This window comes from Rhamphochromis sp. 'chilingali', assembly GCF_963969265.1.
Source record: "Rhamphochromis sp. 'chilingali' genome assembly, chromosome: 16".
NCBI lineage: Eukaryota > Metazoa > Chordata > Actinopteri > Cichliformes > Cichlidae > Rhamphochromis > Rhamphochromis sp. 'chilingali'.
In genome coordinates, this window is record NC_137943.1 from 29,633,517 (window position 1) to 29,660,560 (window position 27,044).

The window sequence follows — 27,044 nt, forward strand, 5'->3', positions numbered from 1 at the left end:
GATTCCTTATATATATATATATATATACACAGTTAATAGTTGTTTTGTGATACTTGGCAGTCTTATTAGTATTTTGTGGCCTTGCTAGAACTGAGAGCCTAACATTTATGTGACTCACATACAGGCTATGCCTATCAGATCAGAGTCTCTGCAGGATACTGCAGAGATAAGAGCCGCTCATCCTCTCGGAGGCAAACTTGGGAACCCGCCAGCATCAGACAGCTCAATGTCCAGCTACAGAGGCATGAAATCCGGGAAGGGGGTTTCATGGCTAAGCAGGGCAAAGCAGAAGAGAGCTGGGTGTGTTAGAGCCATTTCATGGAGCATTTGACAGCGGGAAGTTGGACAGAATCCTGTCGGAGTCCATGCTCGTAGGATTTGAGGCTCCTAGTTCTTCCCAATCTGTGCTGGTGATGCTTGATGGAGGTCCATGTCTGTGTTTGCTGATTTACAGACTTAATTAGCATTGCAATGTTTCCTCTGGGCCTGTTACATTTTCTCTGTGTTGGTACTAACTTGTATTTATTATTTGGGACTTGAAAATCCAAACAGTTTTCTGTGATATTTGTTTGGTTTCTCTTCAAATTCTCAAATCTCCACCAGTGAAGTTCCCAATAATAAATAAAGGTTTTCTTTTCTCAACAAACAGGTTTCACGAGAACCTTGATGTTTGAGTTGGAAAACAGCTGAAACTAGCCAAACGACAAGAACATTTTTTAAAATGCATTTATAAAAGCATGAGGGAAAAGTACAAGCAAAATAACAAGAACTAAGATCAGTCACATGTGTGAATGGTTCTTAGTTTTTCTGTGTTAGCCTTGCATTAGACTTGTAACTTGTCCAGGGTTTATCCCGCCTTTCCCCTTTTGACAGCTGGGACAGACTTCGGCAGCCCCGCACCGCTAATTTGGATAAATCAAAGAAAATGGATGGAAGGATCTTTTTAAAATGCAATTTATACACCACGTATAAAAGGTTGAGGGAAAATTATGGAAGTTACCAATGGAATAACAACAACTAATAACAATTAAAACAGTCTTGCACTTTGTCTTGATGCATGCTTGATCATCCAGGTAAGTAAATCCCACGAGGTTGACTCTGTTCATCTGGACGTAACGTTTTCAGTAGGAGAAACGTTTCGTCACTCATCCAAGTGACTTCTTCACTCTCAGCTGACTGCAGGTTTCCCCGACCTTATAAACAGTACATTTGCATAATGACTGAAACCAGCCCAATGAAGGAACAATGGGCTGGGAGGTCAATTCCTTGATTATTATTAATATACAAATTCCCATGACCATTGATCAACAACTATTGTCCTGGCCTGACGAGATAGCTCTTCTGTCAGGCCAGGACTCTGCAGTCTATTTACACCTACAGGCCAGTGGACACTCTTTCAGTGATGAGGATGTAAACATCCTGGACAGGGAGGAACGCTGGTTTGAGTGCGGAGTCAAGGAGGCCATTTACGTTAAAAGGGAAAGACCACCTCTGAATCAAGGAGGGGGCCTGAGGGTACATTTTCCACCATCTTACAATGCTGTGATTGCAGCCATTCCCCAACTCTCTGTAAATGGCTATTGATCAGTGGTTGCTGATTAATGGTTGTTGATCAGTGGTCATGAGTATTTGCATATTAATGATCAAGGAACTGATCTCCCAGCCCATTGTTGAAACTATGCATCAACAGTACATTTGCATCATTATGCAAATGTACTGTTTATAAGGTTGGGGAAACCTGCAGTCAGCTGAGACTGAAGAAGTCACTTGGATGAGTGACGAAAACGTTACGTCCAGATGAACAGAGTCAACCTTTTGAGAGAGACTTGCACTTTATGTGATAAACATCTCATCTCAGGACAATGACAAATACATTCAATTTTTTAAAGCCTTTCTTTTCCTCAAATGAACAAATTCTGCAGATTTACAGTAGTAAACACTAATATTTGTTACTCATTTATAATATTTGTTACATGTCAACGATGCTGGAGTTATTGCGTCCGTTTAGTTTTATGAGGGTCAAAACTTCACACCCTGCTTCCAGATGTCTGACAAATGGAGAGGATGTTAAATCTGGAGAACTTCCTCAGTTAGTTTCCTCTGTCCCCCATCTTGATTTACGCTCTCATGTCTTGCCCTTCTTTTGCGACTTCTCCAGCTTCCTGCCCAAATTCCAGAAGGATGGCATCATCTACGAGCGATCCTTCCTAAACATTATGGCGGAAGGAGGGGGGGAAAAAAAGAGCAAAAACAGGTGTCACCTCTGAATAGGCCTTTACCCGACCTCCCAGGAGCTAAATGGCTTGGCTGCCCCCTACACAAGGTGAGTATGACATTAAACAAAATGATAGGCTTTGTTAATGGCATCACGGTGCACGGATGGCTGTAAAACAAAAGGTTTAGCAGCTTCTTGTTTTGGCTCGGTGTTGACAGAAAGGGTGGTGGTTAAAATGATCCGTGACAATGCTCCGGGGTTGATGCGGAGTGCATCAAAATGTTGTAATGCTGCTAAAGGAAAATGAGAAATAACTAAGGGTGCAGTTTATTTGCTCCCAAAAGGCGCTGCACGCGCAAACTGTAGAACCCAAAGTCTTTTCACTATTACATCAATTTAAACAATTAATTTGTTAATATTCCCAGAAGTAAAAAAGAAAAACAAAACAATTATGAACAGATTAATTACATTTGCATTTATATAATTCATGAAAAAACTCAAGAAAAAAACATCTAGCAAAACAATCAGTTTCTGATTGCCCTGACCAACCAATACATAAACTTAATCTAATTAACGTAAGACAATCAGAAAATGGAAAACATAAACAGCAGAAAACAAATTAATTGCATGATTGATAAGCAGACACAGTGAATGAGGGGAAAAAGGTAAAAATGAAAGAATCCCTTTTTATAAACAGACTTGCGATTACATTTTGAAAACCAATTATTACTTCAATTAAAAACAGAATAAGCAACTAGAATAATTAACCAGCAACTTTTTTTTTCTTAAACTTTAGACCTGTAGTGCAGAGTTTTTGTCTCTATTGGGAAGTGAGATCGGAGTTTCCTTCCTCTTTTTTTTGGATGCTTCCGGTGTTTGAACACTGTAGACTCAGACATGGTCTCAGCTGGATGAGCTTACTCTGTTGCTATTAGTCGTTCAACTGTGGAAAGCCAACTATTGCTGGCTGATGTGAAGCACGTGCATCAGTGTACAGATGTCTGCACAGATACTGGATTTAAAGCTCTGGAATGCTGTGAAGTATGTATAGATTGAGACGGCAATAAGAGGCTTTATCAGCAATGTGGAAACTTGCTTGGCAAATGTTCATATATGTACAGGAAATACATTTACTGTATAGTCCCTCACTTCATCATGCATTATAAACTAAATTTAGTTTTCCAATTTCTCTGAGATTCTCTGAATGCAAATTTGTATTCATTTACAGACTATCAGCCAACTGTAGGTTCCACGCAAGCAGGATTCTTAAAGATATGTGTGCATGTAGCCATTTTTGTGTTAAATATTTGTAAATGCAAAGTAGTGCCAGCACTCGTTTGGACTATTTAAAATTTTCCACTGGCATTTTTTAAAAATCTGGCAAACTGTTATGAGTAGAATACAGTGATGAAAGCTTTTATGTGAAACACATTAGCCTGATGTTTACGGTTAATAGAGATATGATTTAATTGAGGTTAATTCTTGCAGTGGAGAAGTGCCATTTCCATATTTCAGAGATGTTTTTGGAACTCATTATGCAGCTTTTGGCTGAGAACTGAAGCAGATGAAGGTTACACGAAGACGATCACCTTTAAGACGGGGGGGGGGGTGTTGGGAAGAGATCAGAGCTTTTCTTCCCAAAAAGGATTTTTGGAGAGCCTTTCAGCAAGGTGGTAGAGCCGCAAGTACTGGAATTATTAATGGCAAACAGAAAGTGTAGTTATGTTTTGCACAGCCAAGAGAAATAACTCCTTAATTACTGGAACTCGTCCATGGACATTCTCGACATTTGGCCAAAACACATTAAGGACTGATTGTTTCATTGATTATTATTATTATTATTATGCCCAAGAAAAACAACATTTGGTCACTGATAGCATGCTGTAGGAAAAAGGAAATAAATCTTTATGTTATAATGTGTTGCCCCATTCTGAGGATTGCAGCTGTGTGGGAAGAAATATTGGGCCATAGTTGCAAGTCACTGAGTTAAACTAAATGCATGGAGATCTAAAGGCTTCAAACAAGTCAACAAGTAATACGTACTCTGAAAAAAAACCCCACTATTGGGCAGCATGCAGCCCGGTTTGACTCCTGCCCTATGGTAGCTGGGACGGCCCCCCGATCACCCGGATAAGCACAAGTGGCTAAAATATGAATGTGAAAGTGAACTTAAACAGTTTAGAATAAATCCCTGGTTTTGCTAGTACCGTATTAATTTTTCTGAGCTTTTTTACTTTCTAGAGACATTTTTATTGTTCATCTTCTTATGTTTATGTAAGTTTTTTACTTAAGCAACTTTATTTTTTCATTTTATTCTATTGAACCATTTTCTTTTAGAGAAATTTTACTTTATGGAGATGTTTTTTTGTGTCATATTCTACTTTATCGAGCTAGTCTACTTTTAGTCTACTGCAACACTGGAATTTTCCAACATTTGCATTAAATTACATGTGTTTCCCAATGATATGACCTTCTTCCCTATTCCCAATGGGATGTACACAATGCCTTTTTTTAAAACATTTATGGTTTTGAACCAAATTCCATCCCTGGATAAAGGAAACCACAATATCCAACAACAGTATATGAGCCTAAGTATCCAGCCTACAAGGTATGAGCTGAAGCCTGAAAGCACCTGTTAGTTCTGACTGGGTCTCAGTGCACTGCAGTAAACCCTGGGAGGGCTGTGCATGTTCCATATTTCAGCTGTATTTGAATACCAATGTGGAATGAGACAGCTGAAACGGCATCCTGTGTTCTTGTAAATCCACACTTGTCAGTGCCAAATGCCCTCATAAATGCAAGCGTGAATGGCCGGGTATTCATGCGAGCTTCCTCAGTGAACCTTAAAGGATGTGGTCTGAAGGTTATCATCGACAGTCTGTGACTCAAAATTTCAAAGCAGAAATAAGCACACAAAATCCCTTCTGTTCTCTCACTGTGATCGTGGCATTGTTACACATGACATGTATAATTCCTTCTTAATGTCATGCTATTAACCCAGTAAAAAGAACGACTGCTGTGAATGTTAAAAGCGCAGGATGAGGTAGAGGGATCAAACTGCTTCCAGCTCTTTTTCCTGTGTACCTATATCTTAGTTTCTCTTAACACATGCAGGCTGTTGTCTTAAGCAGCATTAATTGTATTTAGTTAGGATGTCACCTTTGGCCTGAAGAACAAAAACCGTAGCAGGGAGCTGCTCAACAGGTCCCCTGTGAGTCACAGTGGGAATAAGGTTGGACTTAATAACAGGAAACACGGTGGTGTTTTGGGAGATTATCTCATTGTATTCACCAGGTCGGTTACACGGGGGGAGACAGCGCCGTTACCCACTAGCCAAATGTTTGTTTCAGTTATGTTTGTACATCAACTGCTACACCATTTCCCCCCACGGGAATTAATGATTTCATCATGTTATCTCCTCTTTATCCATCAAACTCTCTCAGTTTGTCTTTCTGAAAAAGACATCAGCAAGCAGCCCTGACAGGTTTGACATCTGACTGCAGAGTCCCTCGTGGTTAATTGGCGACATGTCTGATCAGGGTTCAGAGTCGGGGCTGGGAAGAAAAGCTGGGGAGGGGGAGCGAGACAGAGGCAAGGCGAGGTTGGAAACAGGATGGAACAGCCTTCTGTTTTATTCTAAATTTGATATGTACAGGAAGAAGTGGCTGCATACATTTCTTAATAGATCATGTAAAAGTTTTCTGAAAAAAAAACCCAACAACAACAATTGCACATCAGCATCTAATAACTTCCATTTGTTTTGAGATACTTTAAAACATCCTGCTGCAGTATGTTTGAAGGCATATCAAACAGAGTACAAATACAATGATAACTGTCCGCAAGTGTTGGCTCTTACAAATATTAAAAGAGAAACGTTCAGGAAAGTGTACCCTTAAGATGGATTTAAAAAAAAAAAAAAAAACACAAAATCCACTGCAATTTGTGTGCTGCAGTGTCACTGACAGGAAAAAAAAAATCACATCATAACCTTCTTTGTGTAACATTTTGTGATATTATCTCAGGCACTTATTGATATAACAGGTACAGCTGAGCAGCTAAATCCACTGTATCCTTCTAAATATGCTGGTCTGCAATTTGTGTTCACAGCAGGAACCAAACACTTCGCTAAAATAATGTGCGCAATGGAGAATGCTTCTACTCTCATCTGCACAGCTTGTGTCATTTTTTTGGTACGTTTTTCATCGGCTTCATTCTCAGGTGGGTTTAAAAACCTTCAAACTGGGAAGACGGCCCCCCTCCCCAAAAATCTGTTTCTATCATTGCACCCATGCACACATAAGTATGTGCGCTGAACAATATTGCTAAGTTTAAACCTGGAACGATGCCACTACAGGTTCAATTTTACTTCATCTCATTCATTACCCTTACCAAGCCTGCATCTATCCCAGCAAGGGTCTTCATTAACCAGCAGGAGATCATGTTTATCATGCAGCTTCCCTCTGCATATGGAGATGGTGTGGGAGTGAAGGGTGATTATGCACTGCCCGTTTGTTCTCTGTAGCTTTTTCTGTATTTCCCTTTTGTTTAAAATTTGACCTCTGCCCCGTTTCATTTGTTAGCTCGGAGGCAGACACAATCACGTCACAAACATTATCGCTGTCAAAGAAAGACGAGCACAGAGTAAGAGGTTGCCACCTACGGCAGCAATTATAATAGTGGGCTGGTGGCAGTATTTATTTATTTATTTTAAATATGTGTCATCGATGCCCAAGCGTTTTTTCCCAGTACACCTACAACAGCTGGCTTCAGTGATTAGTGCCTCACGAAAAGTTTTCAATCAGCAGCTGCAGAGTTGGGCCAGAATGGAAATTTTATCTAGTCTTGCAGATATTTCTTGTTTAATTTGTTCTGGTTTGTTTTTTTAAGTTCTGTTTCCTCATAAAATGGAGAACAACAACAACAACAACAAAATAGAGAAAAAAGTCCTTCTCAAGGCTGTCACAGCAAAAACCTATGAAACCAGTTCAGTTTGAACAGAATCAGTGGGTTTGCCAGGAGGTCTGACGTAAATCTGTGTGCAACCTTTTCATTTTCATAACAATCTTCCTTCAATTTTAAGCGGAGCCATTGGTAGAAAAGGGGAGGAAGACATTTGAATAAATCAAATGTAAATAGTTGGCTAACAATAGACAGTTCGACAGCAAGCAAAATAAACTGAAGCGCTATTGTGACTAGTGTGCGTTAGCATTATTCCAGCCTGAAGATTGCTGTGGAATCTTCACCTGTGTCACACAAAACCCCTGCTGCTCGGAAAAGCCACTTCCATGGGAACTCCATGCAGGGCGAACGGCCAGATGACCCTCTCACCTTGCGTAATGATTAATGAAAGCCTGTTTGTTTACTTGTGAGCCTGTGGAAAGATTCCATATTTGTACCAGCTGCACAGAGAAAGAGGTGGTAAACACAAAGTTAGCATAACCCACTAAGCCCAACTGCCATATTAAGGGAAACATTTCAGGAGGGTTAAAAGGGAGTTAAAAATGTTCGAAACATTTGTTTGGAAAGAACGGCTTCTTTCGTTCTGCTATTGTCAAGAGAAAAGTCCTATTTCATCGACTTATGGCAGCAAAAGCAAACTCAGAGCTAGACACTGCAAAATGTGAGCCAGTAAATAAGCTGTTGTTATTTTGTTCTGCCCTGTAAAAACTTTTGGCATTCAGATTATCTATTGACTGATGCTTTTTTTAAAGTATGAGAGCCTGTTTACCTGTTCCCTCTTTTTAAATTATTATGGAGAATGGGGCCGACTAAATGCTAACAACTGCAAAAAAAAAAAATACAAAAAGCAATTATAGCAATTGAAAGCAATTAACTCCCAAGGACAGTTTTGCCTTTTGTTAAAACTGGGAAAAAGCTCCAGCTAATCTCACACTCGGAGGCTCGTTGTCTCCCTTCCCATCTTTATTCTGTGTCTTTTTTTTTGGCTTTTATTCCACTCTTTATGTCAGAAGCCGGGCCCTCTGTCGATGCCTCCGGTGGCAGCGTTCTTTGGCTCTGGCAGGCAGCAGGTGGCTTGTGATGAAAAATTCAGTGCAGAGCCTGACTCGGGAGACGAGGAGGAGGAGGGTGGCACCGTGTAGCAGGAGGAAGAGTAAGGGGAAGCGAAGGTGTGAGATGTGCAAAGAAGGGAGAGCAGGGGAGCAGAGGATAAAGGTAGGGGTGTTGAGGTAGAAAAAGAAAATAGGAGCGTAATGAACAGAGAGAAGACGAGAACAACGCAGAGAGGATGAGGGCTCCAGACAGACAGGCGGGCGGGCTGGCAAGTCAAGCCCAGAGCCAAGCAGAGCGGCCAGGCAGAGGATCAGAGCTGTCTACCCTCTCTGCCTGAGCCTCCTCCATGGAGATAACACAAAATATGAATCATTTATGAGGGGGTCTTTTTTATTAATAACACACACAATGCGCCCCGCTTTCTTTCACACACTTTGCCTTGTTTTCTGTGCTCCCTGTGGAGTACTGTGCGAGTTGTGTTGCTGTGGAGAGAAGACTAAAAGTAGAGAAAACAGAATGCTGATAAACACCGGCAGCATCTGTCGGGGCTGAACGTGACAGGTGGGCAGAGTCATCCGCGGGACACATTCTTGATAGTGAAACATGTACCTTGTCACATGCCCACATACAAAACCCACACAGAAACTTGCGCCTCCCCGTGGGCTCAAAAAAGCGCCCACTCACTTGCCTGTCTGCCCATTTGATTGTCAGTACACGACGATGCCAGATCTCGATGAATCAGAGTCCTGGACGACTGCGAACAAGCTTCGTGTCCGTGAATGCAGAGAAGGCACTGTTTGTAGGAGGGTGAATGACTGACTAGTATAGGTCATCCTCACAGCGGAGGACTGAACACAAACACCCACATACCGAGTACACTTCACAACTGTTTACCTATAAGCTAACTGCTAAACTATAAGACCTCTAGGTTGTCCCCTGTCAAGATTCATAGTGTCTATTTTTCTTTCTTCAAAACAATCCCCTTGGCTCTAATCGTTTCGTTTGGCTCTTCATCAACCAGTCCAATGATGCTCTTCAAGAATAAAAAAGTCTTCCTTTCTCAGAACCCAATCTATTAAGCCTCGCTAACTGTGAAGGCGAAGGTGGCACGTCGTGTCGGTACGGCCCTTTAGGAGAGGCGGGGTCTTTCAGATGTGCCGTGTACCCCTCATAGCTGCTGTTGCCAGCACTTTCCTGCATTAATTTCCCTTTGGCTTCTTGCTCTCTGCGTCTCTGCTCCTGCCTCAAGAGCTCCTGGGCCTCCAGAAGGACTCTGGCATTGACACCGCCTCCACCTGGATAGCCGTTCCTGGAGCCCTGGTAGCTGGAGTACCTGGGGTTGTCCTTAGCAGTCTGGAACCCTTCACCAGGTGGGTATGCCTTATCCCAAGAGTCTTGGGAGATGGTGCTAGGGTTCTTCCTGGGTTGCCTGAAGTAGAAAGAAAAATACAGCAAGGGTAAATGTGAAACCGCTTTTGACATATTCATAAATAATTAACTCTAGGTTGTTTTTATCACCTCATTTTCACTCCGTATTTAGTTAATCACACCATCAGCAATCTGGAAACCTATCAGTTTCCAGTCCTTGCCTTTGGATATCCTGGCTGTGACTTCCTGTTACATTGTCCTAGGATGATAGCTGACAGTTTTGATAGAGATTTCATTTTTGGCACGTGCACTATTTTGTTCAAGAACCGTTTACCTGCAAGTACACAAAGCCTCCTCTCCTCTTCAGTCAAAGCTTTCTTGTCTATAGAGTCAAGATATTCATATGCACAATCTGTTTTTAGGGATCATGCCACATGTGGTTATTTTCTGAATATATTTGCCTATAAACTGACTTCATCAGTTGTAGCAAATGCTGCAATTCATAGTGTAGGTTTGATAACATAGAAAGGGAAGCACTTTGATTGATTGATTGATTGATTGATTGATTGGTAATTTATTTCAACATGTGAACAATATACAAGTACATTTAGAAAAGAAATGAGAGAAAAAAAATATACTATACAAATTACATACAAAAAAACATTCTGATTAATTTACATGTTGAAAGGGAGTGGGAAGAAGTATACACTTATTTAATCCCACCCCTGTCCCATAAATTATCAGTGAATATTTAGTCAGCTTCCTTACTGATATAATTTGTAATAAAAATAGTGAACAGATTTCTGATATACTATATACTATAATATCACATCATGAATTTTTTGTTTGTTTGTTTTTAAATAGAGACATTCACTTAATTTAAATATTTTCCTTTTCTTTATAGATCGAGAAGATCACATTTTTATAACTCTTTTTGAACAGTTTTATGTTTGGACATTGCTTTAATTCCATATTCAGTTTGTTCCATAGTTTCACTCCTTGAACAGAAACACAAAAGCCTTTTCTTGTAGTACGTACCTTCATTGTTTTGAAGTTACAAAAACCCCTTAAATTATAACTTCCTTCTTTCAAAAAAAACATACTCTGAATATTACCTTTTGAAGCTGAGTGTAAAATATCACCAGTCTTATGTCAAAGTCAGCTTTTTTTTAAGCTTTTCCTCTCTGGTTCTTCTTCAGAGGGACTAAAAAGCGACGTTTAAAGCTCTGGAAAAATCTACGAGCGTTAGGTGAGATATTTTTTGTACAATGACTCGAAATTATGCCACGGGTAGGGATGGGTATCGAAAACTGGTTCTTGTTGAGAACCGGTTCCCACTGTTTCAATTCCTTGGAATCGTTTGCCATTTTTGCAAACGATTCCCTTATCGATTCCAGTTGCCCCGAATGACGTCACCACGTCGCGGAGCGTCATTTACCTGGCAGGAAACATGGCGGCTCAAACGCTCAAAAGTTTGGTTATACTTTACGAGAACGGATGACAACAGAGCAACTTGCAATACTTGCAAAGTAGATATTTCATTTAAGGGAGGAAACACTACGAATATGCAAAAGCTCACAAAACACGCGATGACCTTAAATGAATGTCGTGTTTTTAATTCCGCTCCGGACTCGTGAATCTCAACCCAGCAGCAGCGGTAACGTTTGCACGTCCTCTCCCGTTAATGCGGCAGGTAAATAATCAACTAACAGTGCATATTATGTTAGCGCGATCTGCCTTATTACAAAACCTGCCATTACTGTGCATTTAGGTGACCATGATGAGAGAGACAGACAGAGTCTGGCTGGCTCAGATTCTCGCTGCAGTCTACCGGTAGCGTCTCCTTTCATCTTGTTCAAAGAGAAGATATAAAACAAAGTTTTAAGCTAATCGACCTTAGTGTTCTCCTTTTTTAAAAAGAATCGATAAAGAATCGAATTGTTAAACAGAATCGAAAATGGAATCGGAATCGTGAAAATCTTATCAATACCCATCCCTCGTCACGAGGTTTTCAACTGACAGAATTTAGAGAAAGATTTTACCTTCACATAGGCGATGCAAACATAAGCTGTAATGTTGCCATGGAGATCAGCACAGAAAACTCTTATTAAGGTGAGATTTAAGGTGGATTTATCTGTTTTGGGCCATTTGTCTGTCCGCTTACATAAGCAAAGGAATATTTTAGTGTGGATCCTGGATGGGTTTCTTTAAAAATCAAGAAGGGGCTTTGCCACATTTTACTTCCGTCGGTGCCCTTCCAACCATCAACTGACATGGTTGTATTACAACCAGTAAATTAACTTGACTGAACTGACATGATGGAACAGATTATTTATTTTTTAAACTGATGTAATAATTACTGACACACCTGAAATTGAATAATTTGACTATGTATTTGAGGTAAAATGAACAAATATTCTCTCACAAAAACTAATTTTGGGTTTATTAACAACCGAACCTGTTACCTCCAGGCAAAGCACTAGTGTTTGGTTATTTTTTCTGTTGTTGAGAAAAAAAAACAAAAACGTCAGTAGCACAGGAGCCAAAACATCATATTCAATGAAAATGAGGCACCATTAGAGCCTCACAAACTGCCTCTGGGCAACTATCAACCCACAGCGACAACATACAGGGATACCTAATCATGTCAGAGTCTCCTTCTAGCACAATGGGCCCACGTTGAGACGGACTGAAACAGCCATTGGATCTGACAGACAGTAATAGCAGAGCATTGGATCTGACAGACACAAATAGCAGACCTTTTGCAGCTAGAAAAATGACCATCTTGTCCCCTATGGATTCATACGGGCTGATATGCAACACCTGACACTACAGTCTTAAAGGCGCTTACTACATCCAAGACCAAATCATCGCGCTAACTCTGAGCTCGCTATTCCGGTTCCCCGAACACACCTGTTGTTGACGATTAGTATAGCTGGATGAAGTAATGTGAGATCACTGGGTGGCCCAACAGGGGCTACGCATCGACAGTAGAAACATTGATCGGCAACCCTTTGATTGGTCGGCGAAAATGTCGAAGGAGCGCGCTCGGTATTTTTCGGCAGCAGAGCAAGAACTCTTGAGTGAGGGATTTCAGGAGTTTCAGAGTGTAATTAAAACGCAAGGGAACACTGCAAAGACTGCAAAAGCAAGGAGAGAGGGCTGGCAGAAAGTTGCTGACAAATCAAACTCGTAAGTAATTCAATAATAACAATAATAATGGAGTGGATTTATATAGCGCTTTTCAAGGCACCCAAAGCGCTTTACAATGCCACTATTCATTCACTCTCACATTCACACACTGGTGGAGGCAGCTACGGTTGTAGCCACAGCTGCCCTGGGGCAGACTGACAGAAGCCAGGCTGCCATATTGCGCCATCGGCCCCTCTGGCCAACACCAGTAGGCGGTAGGGTAGATTTATTATATTACACTATATTATCCAATATTATATTACATTATATTATAATATGTTATATTGTATCCCCTTTCACATTAGAGCCACGACAGGACCCACTAGAACATGGGAACAAGTAAAAGTGAAATATAAGAATATTCTACAGAATGGTAATATTTATCACTTATATTGCTTTTCGTCTCTTGGAAAGAGACCCTGGAATAATCTGTTTGTTTGTTTATAACAGCAACCAAGAAAAGGGCAGAGCAAAAAAAGACAGGTGGTGGTCCTGCACCCCCTCGTCAACAAGTTGGTTAAGTAAATAATATCCTCACGGGAAAACCGATATCTCTCTATGAGCACACTGTCGCGCTGAGCTAAAGGATCCTGTCTGTCCCGCAATATACGCTGAATTCTGAGGACTCTCCTTATCAATCTTGCACCTTCCGCAATGGGTGGCTCGCGTATACGGACAGGACATGGCTGCAACAGACTTCCCAAATCCACCTTCGCTTTTATAGCCGTGGTCTCTCATCTTGATTACACGAAGTAATTTACAATTACTACTCTGAAATATGAATTACATCTGAAATAATCACATACATGTAATAGAATGTTAATAGTACATTTCCCTTTTTTAGGGAATGACCTGTGTGAAATCAATAAAAGGATCAAGTGCTGCATTATCTTTGGTTACAGTGATGTTATTTATTTATGGTGAAACAGTGGAAAAATATCGCTGTTGCTTTCGTATGAATGACGCGGGCATACCTGCGTGGCCGCGATCTAATCCTGTTTACATAAAGTAAACCTGCTCCCCAGCAGGTTTACGCTTACGGCTCTGTTGCTATGACAGCAAGTCCCGGATGGGCTTCGGGGAACCGAACGATCCAGGATCACGCGAAATCGTCAACAATCTAATCCAGCTAACTCACTTAGCGCGGTACGAAGCACAGGCCCCTGGCCTTTACAAGAAAGATAGACAGACAGAGGGGGGTGGGGGGGTCCAGATGTGTGACATCACCTCTCATTTCTGCTTGGCTAGCCTCTTTGTGGCAGCCTTGTCTTTGTGTGTGTTTGTGAGCCTATACGATATGCATGAGTATTCTAACAGCTCCACCCGTTTATCCCGAGGGCAAAACGGGAGCAAGAGACATAGAAGACGGCGACACACAAAAACATCAATGGGCATTTGACTGTGAGCCATGCATAATTAGCAGGTTTATCAGCCAGCTGTGAAGAAATCGTATTATTCCTGTGTTTGGATTTCAGTAGGAAGAGGAGGGGAAAAAATCCTTAATGAGAACAAAAAAGACCTTTTGTTTTTATTCAACGGGGATTGAATGCGATTGGGAATGGATACGCTCCTCGATCGGCAAGATAGGAGTATATAGCCCAGGTTTATTCTTGCACACGCCTGAGCGCTTCCAATTTTCAGAGACAGGCGTCCCCGGGATGTGATTTCATTTCATATTGTTGACAAAGAGGCCAAAGCCGGTCTGCCTCCCTGCTGAGAAATGCAAACCAGATCACCGCCTCAGTTTTATGCTGTGCCAAGAGGGAGCGTGTACATGTGTGGTAAATACAGAAAAATGTATACCGTTCTGTATTCCACTCATGCACACAGTGGAGCATGAAGAAAGAGAGCGGCAAAAGGTGACAGAGTGAGACTGACAGAGGAAAGGGGAGATGGGGCAGGGGTGTCATGACATGTGGTTGCGACACCCACGCATGCACGCACAAGTAAAACCACATGCCAGCTGTTGCAGCCAGCCTTTGGCGTTGCAAAATGGCATTACTTTGGCTCAGAGATCAACGGTGCTGATCTGTGATAAAGATCCCATTGCACATCATTATTTCCAGTGGTGGCCGTTTATTTTCATTCATGCCTCCTTGTTTAGGAAAGGGTCTCATCCAGAAGAGATCTGGCCTTTGCCGAGAATAAACGCTGTTTTTATGGAATGATACTGTTATTAAAAAATAAATAAAAAGCTATGCTCATCCACTTGACGCTCATCAGAGCCGTGACCTTCCAAATGGAAAATGTAAAGCCTCTGACTCCAAAGGATGTTATGCTTCTCAGTCAAACAATACTTAGTGTTCTGGAGAAACTGCAGCCGTGTTTATCCAAACAGAGCAGTTTATTAATGGAATTAGTGTAAAAGTGAGGGTATGCGGCCACAGGATGTTGCCTCTGACCGCTGGAGCGCGACGGTAGTTCATTAATCTTTCAGCAAAGCTGCCTGCAATATTTATCAAGGAAGGGATTTATGTTGATAACAGTGGATTAGAGTACTACGGTGAAGTAAGAGAAGATAATGTATTAAATGTTGTATATGTATGGTAAGTGCGAGGCGACACGCACCAGGATGTGTCTGCTTAAACATAGTTGGCCTTAAAATGAGTTTGAAGGAGAAATTACACAGATGGCTTCGGGAAAGGCGACAGTAGCTGTGAACAATGTTTTCCTTCTGGACTTTTCATGCTTAAAGTGAAGAATTAAAAAAATATCCATAATAGGGTACTGCTATGATTTTAAATGAACATCAAATCTATGATTATAATCTCATTACGAGGTGTCATTATCACTTAACATAGTTTTTTTTTCTTTTTTAAAAACACAATACTGAGGAAGAGAAACGATCATTTCCTGACTTTCCAAGCGCTTTAGCGTTTTTAGAGGGGCTCATTCTTACTGTACATATGATACAAATATGTAAATATATGTAATCTGTTCAGGGATGCTGGAAATGTCCACCCTGGAGCTAAACATTTCACCAAACTCAACCCTTAACTCACACCAAAAGCATTAAAGCAATAACCAAAACTTCTCAAATTTAGAAAAAAACGAATAGAGGAAAAAAAAACCACCCACACCCCAGCACACTTCCTGGAACAAGAGTCGCGCATCTCATGCAGATCAAAGGGAATTACATTAAGGGAGAGGAAAGCAATCATGTCATATCTTTGGAAGAGGGTAACATGATCTGTCCATCCTGACACTGAGAGTGTGTGTGTGCAGCTTTGTGGTCTGAAGCTGACCAGCTACGACCCTTTTTCTTACTCAGATGGTTTATATATGTATATATAAATGTAATCTGCCTTCACTACTGTCACTGGGCCATTACGATGAATCAGACGTAATCAGACAGGCGCGTACACGAACGCGCACACGTAAAACCACACATGCGTCACTGCTCGAGATCCATTACACCGGATTACAGATCAAACAGTCGCAAACTCCAGGACACTTTTCATATTAGACAGACGCACGAAAATCTCTTGGTACATATCGATCGTTGAACAGAAATAAACATCAAACACAATCGTGTCAAGTTCTACATCTGTCAGTCTTACCGTGGCAGGGAGCTGTACTGTCGCTGCGCCTGGGTGAACGAGTCTCTCTCCTCCTGCCTCTGTCTTTGCATCTGCACCTCGACCGACACCGAGTGACGGCCTGGCTGGCTGTACCCGCCTGGACCGTTGCTGCTGGTGTTTGACTGAAAACATGAGAGCGGCAGCTCAGTTAGAGCTCAGAACACAATCACCGCGCATATAATCAGAGACATCCTTTAGTTGTCTAGCTGCTACACTTTGATGCCAATCCACAGAAGATACTAACTAATGAAAATCACAGAAAATGTCCATTGGGTTAAAAATATTGCATAGAAATCAAAAATATTATGCTGATCTCAGTGCAAAACATGTCTTGAACCAGCCCTCATTTCTTTATATTTTGCTCCCAAGGGGCCACACGTTCTTGTAATCTTTGTGGTCTTGACAGACAATTTAGCAAAGCCGATTAAATTCTTTAGCTGAATGTGTAAAAAACTGCTAAAGATGACACTATTTCACTGTGTGGAGTGTGTTCTTGAAAATAATTGAGGAAACTGATAAGTAGAGGACAAAAGAAGAAGGAGTAAGTCTAAAACACTACCTAGAGTAGATTAGCAGTATCTGAAAGTCACGTCCTTAAGAAAATGGGGCGGGGGAGAGATCCAGCAAAGACCTGACACAGGACCTGATAAATGCATCCTGGCCCTTCATCCATCTACTGTTCACTGAAGCCTCATCAGAAATAGTCTCAGTGGAAGGGTGGCTGTCAAGAAGCCATTCTTAAGGAAGGAAAATGGGGAGAAAGGCTGAGGTATGCCAAATTATACAAGAACTGGACTGACAATCTTATGGAGGAGGTCAGGAGAGGCCCAACAGTGTCTGAGTGTAAAATACACTGGAGCCTCCGTCACAGTTTGGAGCTGCATTTCAACCAGTAGTGTTGGCAATTTTAATCCACCATGCAGTACCATCTAGAAGAGGGGTTGGAAACTCCAAGCCTCGAGGGCCGGTGTCCTGCAGGTTTTAGATGCCACCCTGGGTCAGCACACCTGAATCAAATGATTAGTTTATTACCAGGCCTCAGGAGGACTTCAAGACATGCTGAGGAGGTAATTTAGCAATTTAAATCAGCTGTGTTGGCTCAAGGACACATCTAAAACCTGTAGATCTGGAGTTCCCCCACCCCTGATCTAGAAAGTCTCTGATTCAGCATGTCACTGACGCCAAACACCAGTCATGGATTGGCCTTCCCATAACTGAAGCTGTGCGGATCATCTCGACTGAGAAAAGAACCAAAGGCAGCCAACATCCAAGAAAAAGCTTCGCAGGTCCTCCAAGAAGCCTGGAAAACTATTCCTGAAGACTATTCAAAGAAATTAGGATATCATGCCAAATATCGACTTTCAAGCTTGCTACAATTGTACCAACTCTATGTTTGCCTTCAATACTACATTTCAATTTGTGATTGTACACATTTCATTTAATTACTGACTGCTGCCCATTTGCTAGCAAAATATAAAGAAATGAGTGGTGGCTTGAGACTTTTGCACCATATTGTAACTAATAAAGACATTTTGTTTATGTACTATAATTACATAATCCACAGATTTTAAAATTTGGTAAAAAAACAAACAAACTTACAGAATTCAGAGATATTCTGCTGATCTCAGTGCAGGACACTGTCTAACTGCAAATGTGTCATAAGTAACAGAACTGTTTCTTCTCAGATTAGTTATTGACACAATCAACCTGTATCAAAGTGTTTTGAAATATAAATAAGAGCTAAAATGTCTCACCACCTTCTGTATCACCCTTTGTGGCTCTAACATGAGCATAAGTGCTGCTGGAAATGTCCTTGCAACAAAGCAAAATTGTCAGTAACGATGTGTTGATCAGAGCACTGCTTGTACTCATAAAAGCTAATATGACTCTGGGACTTGTGGGAGTTTTACGCTCCCAGTGTTAAATAAATACTAATGACTTTTTTGTGTCCCGTTAAATATTTATGGGGCTGAAGAGCCTCAAGGAATGCAAGAAAGACTCTAACATGCCAACATGTAAAGTGAGTAGAAGAATTTTGTTTTTTATGTGAACTGATAATCACTGGAAACTCAAACTATACACATCAAATACACATATATGGCACATGTATATACAGCTGTGGCTAGGCTACAAAATTGTGGTGAATTTCATGCTGTTAATATACAAAATCCTTAAAGAAACAACGAAAGATTTTTTTTTAGTTTTCTTGATAGGCCTCTCATAAATTAGTGTGGCAAAAACACCACATTGCCTGTATAATAGCACACATCAATACATATTTTTATGAAAATGGCGTTTTGTTCTGAAAACTAAACTGCCACCGAGTTATATTTGCACGGACATCTTGACTTAAAATAGAGAAAAGAACACACGATCCCTCGGTACAAATTCAAAGCATGAAAATCACCACAACTTGGAGTTCGAGTTTCCTCACAGTAGCCCAATAAAACTAGCAGCCATCCCTGACACAAGATACCCTCACAAAATCTCCCCGTCGCACCCCTCCGCCCGCCCAAGCCCAAACCGCAGACACTTACCAGCAGTTAGTGGGGCAGACACACCCTGAGCTCGTCTCTTCTCAGGTCAAAATGAAGGTGAGTCACACAGACAGACAGGGAGGGAAGGTGACGTGAGAGAGGAGGGGGAGCCATGCTGGAGACTCAGAAGGGTTACACAATGAGATGTGATGGATGTTAGTGGGTGTTAATGAAAAAGACAACACCTGACATCGTGACAGTCCTCCCCATACACGAACACCTCCTGCGTTCCTGTTATCGGGCTGTGGTAGGTATGTGCACTCAGACACAGACAGCTGAGATAAATTTCAATTTTGTGGTAGCAAATAGTTCATGACTGCATACAACGGCGTGATTCAGATATGCACGTACACATTTTTACTGCTCAACTGTGAGAATTTCTTAGCCCAAATAGGTTGACTATATTGAAACAAATGCCTTCATATTATTCGTTGCCCCGGCATGCCTACAAAGACAAGTATCAATATCTGTTCCCTAGTAGCGATACTTACAGGCAGGGGGAAGAAATAACCCTGACATTATGGCCTTGCAATTCCTCTCCATTTTTTCTTGGAGAGATATATGTCCTAGGCTGCTGCAGTTCAAACAGGGATAATGGCACACATTATGATACACCGTCTCCTTAAAAGCACTCACCAAAAGAGACGTAGCAGTTGCAAACTTGTGATAGAAGCTCAAATCTTGCATATTTTTGCGTGTTGGTCAATGCTAATTTGCCTAGGAAAGTGCACACACCTGATTAGCAGATATTTCCTCCACTAATTCAGAAGTTGGAAAGGTTGTACCTTTTTAGCCATTCACAATCTGATAAACGCTTCATTTGGAGTATAATTAGCTTTTAACCTTAATCCCCTTTATTGCAACTACAAGCCTAATTCATATCCTTAACCTGATCGTAACCATAACCCAAACATTGTTAAAATATGCAAGGGCAGTGCAGATCATACTGGACCTCACAAAGGCATACACACAAGAATGCATACAGACTCTCAGAAACCTCAAGTTTCACCTCGAGGTTCAGCCCACACTTGTACCACAACCCCTCTTCCTGCAATGCTCATTAGCTGTGTGGGTGCAATAACTGTGTGCAGATTAGTTGCAACACAAAGCCAATCTAATTACTTTTATGGCTGTGCAACGTATTGAGAGCCTGGTGGGAGCAGTGTGGACATCAGTTGGTGGGAAGGCCATAAAACGATTAAGAGTGCTAACGAGGCTCGCCTTTATACCAAATGAAGCCGGGGCAATCATCTCTGGCACCGAGTGGCGCTGGATTGTGGTTCGGCTGACAATAAAGGAGGAGTGAGTGCCTATAAAGCCCGTATTCCACATGTGAATTTAAAATGCTCATAGGAGAAGTTCAGGCTTAACATTTTTCCCCCCACTTGAGAAAAAAGAAAAATCCCTTCAGGGAGTGCTGAATATTCTTGGGAATGTTTTCTCATTCCTAAACACAGTGATTGCAGAGGGGAGTGGAAAATACCCCGAAGGAGGCCAGATAATAGCAGCATTAAAATGTTACAGTAAAATACAAAAGGCAATATCGTACCATTTCTAAACCCCCAACATCAACTGAATGAACTCCTCAGTTCCCGTAGTGGTATAAATGAGTGCAATAAAGCTCGGCGCGGTGCTGCCGAGAGGGTGAGCATCAGTCATCGTTGATGGAATTAGACCGTTCTACCCACAATCCTCTCCTGCTCCCCAAACTATGGAGAAAAAGGAGGAGAGGGGGCCCATCACAAAGAACGGATATATTGACCCAACGCATGTGGCTACATATGGATGGCTAAGAAATAAATGTTTATTTATTTAGTCATCCATATTTAGAAAATGTATAATTGGGTGGATGAGAAAGACAGCTGCAGATATCAGTCGTATCAGTATGGTGTGACACTGTGGTCAATAACTCCCAGTTTAAAGAAGAGAGATAACTGGAACTCATGATCATTCGAACACCAACTAATCTCTCTATTTTGCATTAATTTGTAGATTGTTTCATGAAATAACCAAAAGTATAGTCTTCTTTTTTAGGGGGTGGATAGTACAGCACAAATTTGAAATTTGCAATGGTTAAAAGCCAGATTCTCACGATTTATATTTGGCAAGTTTGCTTGAAAATGTTAAAACACTGAGCCAAGTTTTTGTCCATTAATTCAATAAATCTACTCTATTAGTTATTCCAGCACCAAAAACCACTGCTGCCCCTATAAATCTACATATGGTGAACAAAGGCAACTCTATTTTCATTTGCATCATACAGCATTACAATTTTCTACTATAAAAAAAGAAAAAAAGAGCAGTAGCAAATGGCACCATCTCACTGTTCTGGCAAAGACTAAGTGGGGCAGATGTAGGTGAATTAACAAAAAGGACGGTGGCTCCTTGAGGTTTGCAGCACATCACTCGGATGAAGCAAGAAAACGTAATAAATGCACGGCAGAGGTAATTGAATTTCAAAGAAACATTCTCCTGTTTTCCATATGGCCCACAAGTATGGCCAGAGCATGAGTCTAATAACATGCAATTACTATAGAAACCCTGAGTGTGGGCTACAGTCTGACAAAGTAAAAGGGATTTAACAGGCTGTGGAACTGAAAAGGATTGCTGGGAGAAATCTGTGCTTGTCAGGTTTATTTCCAGACTAATTAAGCTTTAATAATAATACACTTGACACAAAGATTTTTTTCATGCACCAATTTATCGGATAAAAAAAAAAAAGAACAAAACATTGTAGCTGATGGAATATCTAATTTTTATGGGTAACTAACACTACTTTCCATGATTTCGATGGCAATAGAAAGTACATTGCAACTAATATAAGAAAAAATGCTGCAACGGCTCTTTAAACGAGAGCACGCTCAGTAGCTTTTCAGACAAAAGGAGAGATGACCTACGCTCTTCTTTCCCACACGCTGCTGCTTTTCCTGTACAAAGCTGGTTGGAATGTGCACCAGTCCATCTACCCCATTTACACGCAGGACACTGGTTAATACTGCCAAATGCAAAACACTGCTGCACACATTTGTTGGGCTTATTAGTTAGAAAAGAAAGAGCCAGAACACAGAGGATATGGTTCATGAGCTCTCACTTTATCAATTCATTTCAATTATAAGTCACAAGGGTAAAATTTTCCCATTGCACATCAAAAGACTGAGCAAAGTTACAGTCGGAATTTCTAGTTTATACACCAACAATTAAAAAACAAAAAAAGTTCATACAGAAATATACAAAAACATTTGTGCGAAAACACCTTGTAGAGGGAAAACGCTAACAAGGGCGCTCAATGTTATTCCTTATGGACAACACACTGTCTGGTATGGGACAACCCACATTTGTGCTACCTACCACCATAACACACTATTTAAAATTATATGTATTGTGTTATATATATTAGAATAAGTTGGGAGGGACTGTGTGTTAAAACAAAAAATGTGTGTTGTCCCGCACTCAGCGCAAGTATGTGAAGACATTTCATTTATAACACACACTCTACCAATTACAAAAAAAGGAATAAAAATGATGTATAAGGTTTAAAATCTGATACGGCTGGCTGTTCATTTAACCAGAGTTTTCTACTAGAGTTCATGTAAAACCAAGTACACTTGAGGTGCAGTGCCAGAAAGCAAGAAGGACTAAAATAAATACTAAAAATATGACAAGTGATTGCATCAGCTCAAAAAACTTTGAAGGCATTCAGATTTTGTTCGCTTATAATTACCCCTTGTTGCTTCAGAATGCACTCGTTATCTTTCTCCTCAGCTAATGCAACTTTGATTTAAAGCAATGTCCGTTAAAAAGCACATAGCTCTCACTTGAAACTGTAAGAAGGCACACGTCAAAAAACAGGTGACCCCCTATACAGAGAAACAAATTGGAAATGACCCAAATCCATGAGGTGGTGGGCGGGTCCATGTGGATGACTGACACACAGAAAATGAAGACGATGGATCAGTACAGCAGGTCGTGACAGGTGGGTGGGGTTAGTGATGGTTGTGTCAGGAGGTGTGAAGACTCCCGCATGCAGACGGTGTTAGCATTAGCACAATTAGCCATGAAGGCTAATGGAGGTTAATGGTAATCCTCAAGTGTAGAGGACCATCAGTCTTGTTCATGGCTGCTAGTAGTGGGGTTAGTGACGGTAAGCACCATTAGCCACAGGTGCAAACACTGTTAGCATTCTCCTCAGGCTAGCACTTGAGTCTCGGCCTGGTAGATAGCGGTCGTTTCTGGACAGTCTTACAGTTTAGCCGTCTTCTCGGCCCAGCAGCGGATTTTAGTTACAGGCCCCAGTGATTTTAGACACTCACCCAGGGCTGCTCGAAGCTGTACGTCCTCCTGCGATCATCTGGGTCGTCCGGGACATTCTGGGCCTGCTGAAACTCTTGCCTCAGCCTCTGTATCCGGTCGTGGTTGCTGGGGGTTAGTCGGTTACTAGGGAGAGAGCAGGGAGAAAAAAGAGAGAGGGTGGAGGGAGATGGATGAGTGTGAAAGGTCCATTGTTAACAAGTGACCTGATTCCATCAGCAGGCAGAAATGGCCTGCAGGATGATGTTCTTTAAAGTCCAGCGTGTTTTGTCCATGAATTGATCAAATGCACTGTTGACACTGGCAAAGCACCCGGATTTACTCAACCCAGATAAAATGTAAAAAATGTGATAAAGTGAGGCCGGAGCCAAGAGCGAGCTTACAGCTGAGCCAACAGCAATATGAATCAAACTAATGTGCTTCTGATGTATTATTCAGAACATTGAACAAAGACTAGTGGTGAACGGTGAGTAGTACTCCAACATCCCCACGCCCCCACCCCATCCTTCCCATCGCAGCCTTATATCATTCATCCACTGCGCTGCTATTGTCTTTCGCAGCCCTGTTTACATCAAACAACGCTGCTGTCAGTGTAACTTCCTCATGGTACAACGAGTAAATACACTCACACTGGTCATTCATAATAACTCTACAACTGCAACTATATTAGGAATTACAGAGTCTGAAATGCTCAGCTATAACACCATGAAGTGTGTGACTAAGTGTGGGACTAATAAAGGTTTATCTGACCTTATTTCTCCTCATAGTTTTTTTTAATATATATATATATAAATTGTGTGAAATTTAGATTTTGAAAGTTAGTCCCTTTCACCAACGGTTTGGACCATGCGTCATAAATCAGTCCTAAAATTTAGCTATTTTATTTCCATTGACTTTTCTGCATTTCACCATAAAGGCTTTTGCGTCCTCATGAACACAGAACGGAGAGAAATCTATAGACCTAAATAGAAACGAAACGACGGGGTAGTGTTAAATTCACATTCCTACAGAGGAAAGTAATTAACACATTTTCCCTCTCACACAGTGTGAATGAATAGAAGTGTTGGACTCTAAATGAAGGAGCAGCGGGTGACTGTGACTCTGAGCTTGACTTTTCAACTTTCCAACTTTTGCCAGGAAATTCCTGTGGACTTTGTTATCTCTCAAACTCGAAAGGTCCAGCCTGCAACCTTTTCAGCTTTTTCAAATCTTCTCCTGACTGAAGACGGGGAGCGTTAGGGTCAGCATAAAAAATTCCAAACTGCAACTGGTAAGGGTTATGATTAAACTAAAGTTAAAAAAACATAAAATGCACGCTGTGCATATGCAAAAAAGGAAGAAGAAGAAATCCCAGAGCAGCTGCACATTTAGAATAGACTTAGAATAGCAGTTTGTCTTTATTAGGTCAACGTATGACTCTATGTAGCATAAAATTACTGCGTAATTCATTTCATCCATCACAAACAGCCAGAAAGCGAGCCCTAATGGCATAACCTAAAACACAACAGCACCACCAACTTAGCCAGCTATCAACTCCAGACACACAATAGAAAAGCCAGAGGCGGTCAGCCTTGTTAAAGACCAGGAACCTGCCATATGCAATCCAGCTAATCTCCATGACATGTAACACAGCTGCTTGGCCTTTCTGTAACTCAGCTGAACTGATGTGTGACCTTTTGACTACGGGTCAAGGATGCAATGCCAGCTTTAGCAGAAAGGCTCATATCTAATGTATGTAAACAGATGCCTGTCCAAAACAAAAGAAAGAAATGTTTGTTTTTTTTAAATGTAATGTTTGTCAGATGGAAGCTGTTCAGTCTTCCGAGGCTCAACCTTGTAATAAAAAAATCGTATCAGCTGATATTACAGAATCCTGCCCGAGAGACTAAAGAAAACAGGAACTCAAATAAAGGGATCAAAGATCTCCAATCTTTGACAAAACGCTGTAAATCAATCAAAGAAAGAGCAACACAACAATACAACTGTACTGCCAAAACACCCCAGAGACCAGGAAGAACAGCAGGCTGAAATTTAGCCTGAGATGAGCTTCATCATCTGGACAGACTCACTCAATATCTGGCACTACTGTATGAGGCTGAAAGGTCACTGTGAGGCTTTGTGGAGTGGAGTGTCTCTGGGACTCAATAAGAGGACTGTGGCTTGCTGACTGGGCTGCCAGCAAAGCTGTTTACGCTGAGATGCACCCTGCCTTTCATGGTCGGGTGTGCCTCCTGAAAAGCTGTCTGTCTCAGCCTTAAGCCTGGCAAGGAAGGAGCTTTGGGAAGATGTAATGTCTGCACTGTGGGCAGACTTTGACGACGCTACTACAATATGCCCTAATGCGGCGTGTTCAAGCAGAGGGACTGCTCAAAAAGAAGCTTTGAGAATAAAATCAAAACTTGTGTCTTTTTTAAAATCCTTGGCTATAATTTGGGTCAGGAAGTCTGTAAACTCTGTGGTAACTTTGACAGATGCTTAAAAAGAAGAAATGTTTGGGGGGGGGGAAGGTTTACCGTTGACCTTTTCTCTGCCAAATCGCCATCTAATCAAGTCTAAATCAAGTGATAAATCCAGTTCAATCACCGGGCAGAGAGATGACATTAACATTACAATACCAAGAAAAATCTGTAATCTGCAAGTAACAGATATCGATTACGTGGTTTTTAACAGCTTGAAAATACTGACTTTTACTTTTAACTGATCCAGATAATGGAGGCCCCGAGTCCAAACTGTAAGCTTAATGAGCTTACAGTATTGATTCAATGCATAAATGGTATGACGTAGAGCTGGGCGATATGAGATTTTTTCATATCACGATATGTTTTTTTCATTTCAGGCGATAACGATATCTATCACGATATAAGCCAAATAACTATATTTGTAAGATTTAAATGTGCCGTTGCTCACAAGTAAAATGTGAAATAATCAGCAGCTTGTTTTTATTTAAATATTTATTTCCCATAATAAGTTCAACAGGGTAGATGTACTTAAGGAACATGAGACTTTTTCAGATAAATAAAGGCAAATATTGCAAACTACACAAAAGGCAGCCGCTAAAGCGTTTAAGTTTCAAAATAGAACAAACAAAACAGACTAAATTGTCAATTCCACTTAGAAACAAAATATTAATTCTAAAAATAAATCTTAGTTTGTTTTACAGAAGAACAGACAAAACTGACTAACTTTTGTCAATATCAAATAAACTGAGAACTAAAAGGAAATTCTCAATCTCTCCTTGTTGTATAGCTGAGCTTTTCAAACAGTTTTAACAGTTACTTTAGTCTGACAAAAGCCGAATGACGAATTAGCGCTTCCAGTCAGAGACTGAGGCTACGTCCACACGTACACGGGTATTTTTGAAAACGGAGATTTTCCATTTTCGTTTTAAAAAAATAATCCCGTCCACACAATAAAGGCAGAAATGAAGGAAAACGCTGCTATGAACATGCCAAAGCAGCAGGTGGCGCTAGATTCCTAACCGTGCAGAAATACTGGCCAATCAGAAGTCTAGAAGCCTCGGTGGGAAAAAGTAAACAAAGCTGGGGCATAGAAGCAGAACCGAGTCGTATGTGTGGACGGACAGTAACTTTGTGTATATGTAAGCATTTAAACACTGCAGAGAGTAGAATTAACAGTATTGTAGAAATTCATTTCACCGAAACAATAACGTGGCGCACAGTGTGACGCATGCACCAGTTTATTGTATTTCCAGACTTGCTTTCGGCACAATTTACAGTGCACGCTACTCTGTTTTTTGTCAGACTTGAAATAGCCGAAATACCTTCACACTACGGAACTTCTATGGCTCTTCCGTTCGACAATCTCTCCGGC

General features: G+C 41.1%; 1 protein-coding gene across 5 annotated transcripts in view; it reads right to left on the minus strand.

Annotated features, from left to right (window-relative positions):
• Positions 1-5,820: 5,820 nt before the first annotated feature.
• Positions 5,821-27,044, minus strand: part of pard3ab (par-3 family cell polarity regulator alpha, b) — a 251,220-nt gene continuing 229,996 nt past the window's right edge. For 4 of the 5 annotated variants that reach the window (XM_080861497.1, XM_080861495.1, XM_080861494.1 and 1 more), the window contains 3 exons: positions 23,216-23,339; positions 16,348-16,490; positions 5,822-9,656 (listed from right to left, as the gene is read on the minus strand). In XM_080861497.1, the coding sequence (XP_080717623.1) occupies positions 9,263-9,656; positions 16,348-16,490; positions 23,216-23,339 (661 nt within the window). In that variant the 3' untranslated portion in view covers positions 5,822-9,262. Of the gene's footprint in view, positions 9,657-16,347; positions 16,491-23,215; positions 23,340-27,044 lie in introns of all 5 variants that reach the window. The other variant, XM_080861496.1, reaches the window with a different exon arrangement.